Below are 10,134 nucleotides of genomic sequence, written 5' to 3'. Positions count from 1 at the left end.
GTGGCCGCGCTTAAAAGGGAGCCTAAACTACCAATGTTACATCTTGCCGTTCCCTTTGCTTTGGTCGAAATCCATAAACCACACCCTGGTGTCATTCCTGTGATTCAAGCACACACCCCTCCCCATGAATTGGGAGTTTTGAAACCTGTGCAATACGTGTTTTACATGATAGCGTATGGGCTGGCGTTTAGCCAATGTCATTTGACGCCAGTTGGAACTTTTCTTACGCCCTGTCCAGCTCCACCCCCAAGTTCTGCTGAAATCACAGTGCTGCATGTTCTGGGAAAATGTAGATATTTACAACAAAGCCGTACACCCCCCGCCCCCGCCCTCTCCCTCCCCCCCTCCCCAATCCCTACGAAAAGGGCGGCCGTGGTTTGCAAAGCATTGTTCATAATAAGAACGTGGCACTTATTAAAGAAAACAAATAACAACAACAAAGCATGTGCCACCGTGCAGACCCTACACGCCCCGGCCCATTGGGAAACGGAGTCCGACGCTGGGCCTGATTTACAAAAGCGTTCTTCGATGGGAAGAACTCGGTGTGCACCAGGCCCGCCCTGCTCGCGTTTCTCTGTTCCACCATAACCCTGAACAGGTCAAACAACACCTTAATGTGTCGCTTGGAGGGACCCCCTTCCCTGGCGTGATTGCATAGGCGCTCATGTCATACTCGCCATCACATGCGCGTATTCACCGCCGGACTCTTTCTCTCTCCGATGCAAAAGGCACGTCCATATTTAAAGGCCATTTTTATTTACACATTTCCTCAAGTACAAACTTTTATACATAGATCCTGTCACAACCAGGTCTTTTTTTTCTCATTATGAAACGTAAGGCGCTTTTTCGATACCGTGTCTTTAAAAGTTGTTTGGTGTTTATGCAAATTGGGAATGCCGTTATGTGGGAAAATGCGTCAGTAAAAGGGCGTTAATAAATAAGCGTTCCCGCACGCGCCAGCAGGCAGCGGCCCTCGCGCCCGCGCCTTTCCGTGCGCGAGGCTGCGCGCCAAAGCTGACTAACATCTGCAATAAATATTTGTTCAACGGTCAAGATAAACTCTCTGTGCTCCGTGTAACATAAATAATAAACAGCAATCTATATTTATAAATTTATATTGACAGTGCTTTGAGCTGCGATGCAGAAATAAATTAAATCAATATATACTTATTATTATTATTTTTTTTTTTTTACAAAACATGTTTTCCTCATATTTACCAGAACATCGACATTGAAATACGCAAAATAACGAATAAAGCATCACACTCTCCAAGCACGCTGTATGTGTGTTTGCCCTCCTGCTGGGCGGGCCTTGGGAGGCGGTTCGCTTGATGTCGGGGCATTATGAGCGCCTCGGAAAAGGTTTCACGTTAAAATATGTTCTCTTCGTCAAGGCGTCTGTCGCAAGTGAGTCTGTTCCGGAGAGGAAGCTCTGTCTGTGACTCCAGTGCTAGCTTTTGCTCGTGCCCATGTGCGTGGGGTACCTGGGTGGAACAGCAACCCAGCCAGAACCACGGAGAAAGACCTGGACTCCTTGAGCCACTAGGCAGCGAGCCCCCAAACAACCTGGCGAGGGCATGGGGTGCGGGTCCGCGGACTTCTCCCATCGGGTGGCATCTAACGGGTATTACCTGAAGCAGGGACGCAGCAGGGTGGTGAACACTGGGCCTTGGGTCGCGCGGATCTCCGCTACGTTCTGGAGCCCTTATGGGGTTTGGGGGGCGGGGAGGTGTGAACAGTCGAGTCATTCATGTGCTTACTCGTGGTGGGTGGAAGGTCGTCCTTGAAGATGGCGAGCCCACGTAACGCAGAGGAGGCCCTCCACAATAATATGCAATACACCGTTTCGGGGCTGCCTCTGTGCACCCGCTCGGTCCCCTTTCGAGGGGCCTCCGGCTCTGCTCGCACGGGTGTCTGGCGGCACTACTCTCCCGGGTGTCTGGCTGGGGGAGGGTTCAGCCCGCCCTTTTGCACTCATGGAGGCCAAAAATCTGTCCCGCCGAAGAACACACCAGCTCTGTTCACAAGCGGGGGGGTGGGCTGGTGCATGTCCAGGGGAGGGGGGAGCAGGTCGGTTGAGAGTCAACACCAAACTGGCCCCAGAACACCCTGTTTTCCCATGGAGTGCCTCCTGTTGGCGGGAGTCGGGCCCAGAAAAAAGACCGCCTCACAGCACGGGGTCCGTTCGGGGCGGGGCCCTGGGACGCCCCTGTGCAGCGCTTCGGCGGTTTGGGCCATGCAGTACTTTCTTGGGGTAGGCCCCGGGTCTCCTCACACCAGGGACGTGACGGGCGGGATCTTGGAGGCCTCTTCCTCCCAGGGCTGCAGGTTCTGCAGCGCGAAGAGCGAGGAGTTGTGCAGGCACAGGGGGTCGGGCTGGATAGAGTCGTTCAGGGACTTTTGGAAGGCGTCGTGCTGCAGCTGTAGCATGAGTCGGCTGGCCTGCTGCCTCTCCGCTTCCCGCTCCTCCGCCGTCTGCCTCCTGCAAAGCAAACAAGACAGACACTGCGTTAGGCCTGCACTGCAGACGGGCACACTGCACTGCGAGAGACAGCTCCACAAACCCAGGCCCGGCCGCACGGCTGCCACAGGCGGCCAGCGCCCAGCACAGCCAGCTCCGGGCAATGTCACGGCCATATTACGAACATGTCACGCTCTGCTGTTTCTCATTTCAAAAACACACTCTTAAATATATATTTTTTTCATTTTAAAAACACTCAAATATATATTCCTACAAATGTAAACAAAATTGAAATATGTAGAACTATGACACACTAGCATTACAATGCACCGCTTTAAACAACAATAAAAACGGCACTTTGCATGTTGGTCTCTTAGTGAAAAAGGCTGGGATGTTTGGAAACATATTAACACGGCCAGGCGGTGCAGTGAATGCAGGCCTTCGTAGGACTAACTAAATGTGATATTGCTCCCGCCTGTAGCGTGTCAAGTGTTCTCCCTCCCCCCACAACCCCAATACCAATAAGGAATTGCTCGTCATTATTTGCACACATATATATTTCGCAAACAATATAAGTATAATTAAAAATAAGGTGGTGTAATTTGAAGTGGTGACGCATTGGCCTTTCTTTTCCGTGGGGTTTTGCCTTATTCCTCTAAGTGATGATCACCCCCCCCTCCCCCTTCAACCCCCACCCTCTATGTGTGCAGGGCCCCTCGGAGCCAATTTCCTTTGTATACAATGTTAGTGATTCTTGGAAGCAAGCTGACCGAAGCAACACAGGTTCGATCCCCGGGTCCGCGCTTATAAACCTCTGGATAATAAGTGCGTTATAAATAACCTATCATATCCTATCATTCGACTAAACGCGACCGCCCTTCTCTGACCGAAGAAGGCTGCCATTACTGTGGAGTTGAAACACTGTTCACGGGAATAAATTATAAGCACACGACTATCGCGATATATGGCTCAGCGGAGCTCCGAGCACCGCCCAAAAGGGGCCGATTGTACAATTATTTAACACGGTTTTGTTTCATTTAAATGAAGGTCTTTTTACCACATTACACTCGAAAAGTGGTCGGGAGTGGGGGCACGTTTTGATAAATGCCCGAACCTTATACAAAATGTAAGCGAAATAACCGCGCTCAATGCACAAACACACACCAACAGCGGCAGGCTGGGACCAGCCACCGCCCCCACCTTTCAGGCGCGAATCGATGAAGTGCGACGCTAGACGTGTTATTGCAATTCTCATCTAATCGCTAGTGAAGTAAACGGCGAGCGTGGCTCTCTGGGTTGTTGTATAGCACACGGAGCGCCGTGCGCAGGACTACACGAAGTGCCGGGTGCAATACACAGTCCTGCCCTTGCACTTTCATGTCGTGTCCCGGGCCTGGTTCACAGGGCGAATACTCCTGCGAATCAGGCCCTCCATGCGCGCGCACTCACGCAGTTGGGTCTGCGGATTCGTTCTTTTGGCCCTCTGACGTCAGCGAGTAAGCATGCAATTTACGGCAGCACAATATGGTATGATCTGTAAAAATAATTCAACCCGGGTGTTAAGATTTGTAATCATGGCGGATCTGCCACGTCATTTATAGGCGAAGGGGGCGGAGGGTTCGAACCCCTGAACTAGAAGAGCAACAGGGGTAGGGGGGGGGGGTGCACTCTGGGGAGGTGAGGTGAAGATGACGGGCATTTAAATGGGGCGAAAACCTTCGAGCCTTTCTTGCCGTCGCAGGGCCCCCACCGACTGCAATTCCGGGGCCTACGTTGCCCCACATAGATCCGTTGTCTTCTGTGGTCTAAGCTGGCCACCCGGCGTGTGCCCAGGTGCGCCCTGTGCCCCGTTTCTCGTGTACCTTCTGTACTTCCGACCTATGGGTACGCTGCCAAGCTTCTCCAGTACACTTTCCGCTGTTCATTGACTCTCTCTGCCCTACGCCCCGTGTGATCCTCGTGCACACGCATGCTTCTTCCGTGCTTCCGGTGTACGCCGTACTTTACGCGTACACACACACCGTGTGCCCCGAGTCTCCCGTAACCGGTGAACACAGCTTCACGCGCCCGCCTCCTTCCTGTGTGCGCGGTGTGCATCCCATGTTCATACATCCCATGCTCCCCTCCGCGCTTCCCGCGCACACCCCGTGGCCGCTTCCCCTGCGCGCGGCTTTCCTTGTAACTCGTCCCCACTTGCGTGGCCACGGCTTGCCACGCTTTTCAGTTAACACTCCACATAGTTTGCCCCTCTGCAGTCTAAAGACCGCTCTTTCCCACTTTGAACCCCACGGTATTGGCATGGGTTCGCGGACTATCTCTTACTGTTCATTTCTATCAGGATTCGGGTTCACCGGGGCACTGCTCGTCTCCTCTTGGACATCGTACACAGAAGCACCCCCTCCCCCATCTACCTCGTGAGCTACTCCACTAAGGGCCCGATTCACAGAAGCGTTTTATATTGGCAAAACCCCATTGGGAAACGTTCTGTCAATTATGCCCCAAGTCTCGTGGGCCTCCTGCCTGATGCCAGCCCCACATCGACTCTGCCCATGTCTGCTCCGTGCCACCTCGCTTGGCCCACTTACTTGGTGTCGGTCCCATTTTCACCCCCATGACTGGTAAAGGCAGTGGTCAGTGGCTCGTATTTGCCCCGAGGGCCCTCAAGTCTTTCGCCAGTGCCCTCCTCTACCCATGGGCGTTATTTTGGGGGGGGGGGGGGGGCAGGGGTGCTTGCACACCATTTTGTCCCCATTCATTCGGCTGGGGCACCTTTTCTACAAATGCCATGACCACCCCCCATGAGACGCCGGGCCTGCTCCCGACACCCGCGCCCCGGCCTGGCCGTCACTCACCTCCACTTGGTCCTGCGGTTCTGGAACCAGGTCTTGACCTGGGCGTCGGTCATCTTGAGGGACTTGGCGAGCGCCGCCCTCTCGGCCGAAGCCAGGTACTTCTGCCGGTGGAAGCGCTTCTCCAGCTCGCAGATCTGCACCCGTGAGAAGGACGTGCGCGGCTTCTTGCGCTTGGGCGGGGTGCGGTTCTGGTACGGGTGCCCGATCCTGCGGGTGACGGTGAAGGGGGTGAGGGCCGCTGCTGCCGACAAAAAGAAAGGACAAGTCAACATTTAGGGCGCCCGACCCGAAAAAGAGACACACACAACAAAGGATCACAAGCGGCCTAGCTGGATAGCACTTTGGGAAATAGTGTAACATGGGATGGCGTAGAGTACCGTCACGTGACAAAACATGCATTGCGTTATTACTTGCCAAACAATGACCCCGCCAGTTCTTAATCATGCGCTTTGGTATATGTGAGCAGTACTCCTCTTCAGTTTGAAACACTGGGTTAAACGTTGCCTCTGCGGGACACATGTTTCCTATGTGTTATTTTGTGTCTGGTCTATGTCCACACACCCACAATCTAGCGCACCACTTGTTCTCATCTTTGTAGTATTGTCCAGGCACCCACTCCCCTCCCCACCTGCACAGGTTTCAATGTCTTAAAACGGACACCCCTGTTCTTTAAATAAAAAGAAAGAAAGGGAAACTGGCTAGCATGCCCCCTTGACCCCACAAAGCTATCCCAAATGGCTTTTTTCATGGCACTGGAAAACACGCCTGCGCCTGCCTTCGTCACCCGGTCCCCATGGCAAACCAGAACCCGTTAGCAGTGGCTGACCCCTTACCCCCGTCAGCCCTGCCTGTTCCCGAGGGGTACCGGGACCCGTCAGACCCTACCCTCCCGTATTCTGGCCTGTGGGCTCTGAATCGGCCAGGTTGGCAATAATACGGTCAAGTTATAAAGCCTGATTTCCTAAAGTGTTGTTTAATGGCCCACTCCGAGTGAAAATGCTGTTTAAATGAGGCCCAGTATATGCGTCGCTTTGGGTTACATTACAGTGCTCCCGTGGCGCCGCGAGGCGCTCGAGGAGTTACACTACAGTGCATGGAAGCGGCGCTGATGAGAACACGCCTCACATCCGATCTTTTAAGTAGTTAAGAAACAGGGGCCGAACGAAGCAACCAAGGGGACATCAGTACATAGAGTTCAACAACCAGTGCACTGTCAAAATGGGGGGGGGTCCCGGCATGTGTGCAATGCCTGCATGTGAAAGGGGGACCTAGTTACATGTGTTTTCGTGTGATCCAGAGTGACGCCTAGAATGACACAGTAACAAAGCAGTCGTGTATTTGGCAGGCCCTTTCATCCGTGTAATGTAATTTGTGACAGCTTGGATTTGATAGCGTCAAAGGGCGTAAAGAAGTGCGCCCCAGCCGGGGCCTTCTTAGGTGTGATCGGTTCTGGGAGGAGCGAAGTCGACACAGCGCCCACAGAAAACGATAAAGGTTTAGGGGAGTCCCAGTAGGTTACCCTGTCAGCAGGGGCAAGGGGCACTTCCCGGTGTGGGATAGGAGTGAGGCGGGGTACAGAGAGGAACCCAGGTAGCGGTCTCGGGAGGATTGCTCAGGGGCAACGCGCTCGCCTTGAAAGCAAGACGTCACAGAACAACACAGATTCGATCCGGTCTGCGCTTAGAAAACCTCTGGGTATTAAGCGCATTATAAATAACCTATCATACCATGTATCATGTACCATGTACCATGCTCCGGGGACTGGGGCTTGCAATATAGCGCAGGTGTATCACAGTGCCCCCAAAACCACGTGGGGGAGTCTTGCGGAACATCCTGGCCGGGCAGAAAGCATGCCCGCACCTCCCACCCCCAGGCAGCCCATTTCCTCGGGTCCCTTAACTTCGACAAGGGCACAGAAGCGGGCAACTACGTTAAGTGAACCTAAAAGGTTGCATTGCTGCATCTGGCCCAGGCATTATTCAGGCCTCTCCCCGCTTCGTTTCCATTAAATATGCCTCTTTTGTTTGTCTCGTGCTTGCCCCCTTTTGGTTTCTGGCGAAAGTTGACTTGATTTTTTGGCCTGGGGACACCCCTGCGCACCCAGCACACACCCGGGTCCCCCTTCTGAGTCTGGATACTCGGCCAAGGAAACGGAATTTCTACACCTCGGCAGTGCCGCCATATTCGAGCTTCTCGGGAGCTCGTTTTCTGGGTCGAACCAAAGGCTGTGGAGACTGTCCGTCGAGTCTACCAAAAACGCCGGGGTGGGGTGGGGCGGGGGCTACACTACACGAGGCTGCGCGGCCTCACGGTGCACGAGGCCGCAAGAATCGCTCTGCCTCCCTCACATGCCGCGCGTGCATTTCCTAGCACTGTACCCACATGGCAGGTGCACTCACACAAAGCGGAATCCTTACACGATGCTTTTTACTAACATATGTCGTTGTAGTGCCCACATGTGTTCCCATTCCTTAAATATATGCGCCCGGTCCCGCTCTACAGCAACCCTAGCTTTCTCTGCAAACCCCTCCGTGCATCCAAGCGCCTCCATTTGTTTCGTAGATATCCGAATTCCATAGTTTTTTCTGTTAGAGGATTTTTCGGGCGCTGTCGTGGATTCGTTTGTAGGTTTTGAAAGCATGTTGGGCTGCGACATCGCCATAGCGCATGCAGACCATGCATAAAAGGGCCTGATTCATGCCATTTTTTGCAGGGTGCTAAGTGACTCTGCACTGCCAACAAACAACCTGGTTCGTGGAACCGTGCAAAGTATTCATGGAACAGTGCAAAGTGTCGTTTTGTTGTGCACAGCCACTTTCAACCAGTGAAAATTCACTTTGAACCGTGCAAAAAAATCCCTGAATCAGACACCAAAGTACTCAGTTGTCACTTGAGAAAGCGTGTCACTGGAGAAGTTGCGCAAGCTGCGAAACACCCCGTTCAGCTTTCGCTTTCGGTTGTTCGAGGACAGCTTGAGAAACCAGACGTGCAGACAGCGGGCGTCACTCCCACGCGCAGAGGCTCGTGCACCTACCTCCGAAGACGGGCAGAGGTGTACTTTTCATACCAAGGGCCTGATTTACATAGCGATTTTCAATAAGGGTTTCCTATTGAAAAACAATGTTATATCAGACCCTAAATATCCTGACTTGTAATAACGTGTCACGGAGTAATATTAAAAACTGCATAACCTTGCACTTGGGCACTGTTTGAACAGCCCCACCCCACGCCAATTCTAATGCCTCACGTCGGAAGAAGGGGGCTCGCTGCTGCACGGTCATCTTTGCAATGTATTGGTCGATAAGTGAAAGTGTAATGCACAAGGCGCACTCTAGTGGGCCTGGGCGCGGACTAACACAGACGCCCGTCTGCGCGGATGCAGGTGCCATCCTAATATGGGCAGGCCCAGAAACTCTTTAGGGTGGCCAAGCCGGCGAGCCAGTGCATGGTTATGCCAGTCACTTGCCCCCTTACATTCGTGCACAATAACTAGGCTTTGTCGTCCCGTCTAAAACGTAAGGTCCACAGATTGGGATTAGACATGTCAGATTGACATAGCGCCTAGAAACCAGGTGCAGAGGGCTGGTATCCCCCCCCAACCCCAAAAGGTGAGGAGAGGCGCTAGATTCAGAGTGTCTGGGGAGGGCGCCTCCATGAGCCACAGCCCCAGGAGTCTGGAAGCGAAGCCTTTGTTTTAGATAAGAAATAGCTCCCAGAAGACAACAGGTTAGAGCGCCCCGTAGCTACACGCCCGACCTACCTGTGAAGCGCTCCTTGACGAACCGCCGACTGCTCTCCATCCAGGGAAAGTTCAGGCTGCCCAGGCCAGGCATAGAGGGCATGGCGCTGGCCATGGAGGGAGGCACGGCCCCGGGCAAGGGCCTGTGGGCTGGCACCCGGATGACGCCGGCTGGTGCCAGGCTCAGGTTCACGCCGTAGGCGCCAGAGTCCTCGAAGGCGGCGCCCAGGCCCGGGAAGGCGGCGGAGAGCGGGTGGTAGGGTGCGCTGGCCCGGGGCCCCCCTAGGTATCCCTCGGGCCCCCGCGGGCCGGACGGCGGCGCGCTCTCCTGCTGCTCCGGGCTGTTGAGGATCTGGTCGATGCCGAAGCTGATGGGCTCGTGCGGGGGCGGCTGCTGGCTCGTGGGCCCGGCGGGCGGCTCCATCCTTGGCGGCTCAGTCCCGGGGAGGTTGGCTCCGGACCCTGTGCACCGGCGCCTCCTCACTGCGCATCCATTGGGCCCCGGCAGCCGTCAGACGGAAACTTTGCCAAGACTGCTCCGGCCCGACAGGCTCTGTGTCATCTTTTTTTGGAGCTCAGGCTCCTAATTTCCTTCTCCGCCCTCCCATTGGCTGCCGCAAACAAGCCCCCGCGCTCCCATTGGACGCCGGCTTTCCATAAAGGGCTAATTCATTGAAACCGGAGCCCTGGGACCAGGGCCTGTGACATCACTCTAATGAACGAACAATAGGTCAAATTTATTAGCCGAGATAATTGTGCGACAAACGGGGCCATTTCGCCTGTTTTTTTTTTTTAAACGTAAGAAACATCCGATCGAATTAGCTATTTTACAAAAGATTGCCCTCGCGTGCTTCCATCTTTCCGCTGGAATAAAAAGGCAACACGCGAGCGCTCCCTGCCACTCTTAAAAGGCGCAGTATTTCACATTTGCCATCAAAGATTTCAACCAAACCAGTTTTAACCGTATTATTTATTCAGACGTCACGGGAACATAGATCGGATTCAAATGTGACCGTGCCAGGTGGGTTGCGAGCGCCCGTCCATTTCACAAAATGAAAACCCACCCAAAATAAGACGCACTA

General features: G+C 53.8%; 1 protein-coding gene across 1 annotated transcript; it reads right to left on the bottom strand.

Annotated features, from left to right (window-relative positions):
- Positions 1–735: 735 nt before the first annotated feature.
- TLX3 (T cell leukemia homeobox 3) lies at positions 736–9,602 on the bottom strand. The gene is made up of 3 exons (XM_069654336.1): positions 9,074–9,602; positions 5,314–5,554; positions 736–2,482 (listed from the first exon to the last, which is right to left on the bottom strand). Exons 1-3 carry the CDS (start codon positions 9,474–9,476, stop codon positions 2,272–2,274), a joined length of 855 nt encoding a protein of 284 aa, XP_069510437.1. The 5' UTR covers positions 9,477–9,602; the 3' UTR covers positions 736–2,271.
- Positions 9,603–10,134: the final 532 nt, after the last annotated feature.

This window comes from Ambystoma mexicanum, chromosome 3q, assembly GCF_040938575.1.
Source record: "Ambystoma mexicanum isolate Mex_15411 chromosome 3q, UKY_AmexF1_1, whole genome shotgun sequence".
Lineage (NCBI taxonomy): Eukaryota > Metazoa > Chordata > Amphibia > Caudata > Ambystomatidae > Ambystoma > Ambystoma mexicanum.
This window is presented reverse-complemented; position numbering and strand designations above follow the sequence as displayed.

Coding starts and splice junctions, on each gene's coding strand:
- TLX3 (XM_069654336.1), bottom strand. CDS start 9,476: ATGGAGCCGCCCGCCGGGCCCACGAGCCAGCAGCCGCCCCCGCACGAG. Junction 5,555..9,073: donor CGTCAAGGAGCGCTTCACAG/GTAGGTCGGGCG, acceptor TTTTGTCGGCAG/CAGCGGCCCTCACCCCCTTC. Junction 2,483..5,313: donor AACCGCAGGACCAAGTGGAG/GTGAGTGACGGC, acceptor TTTGCTTTGCAG/GAGGCAGACGGCGGAGGAGC.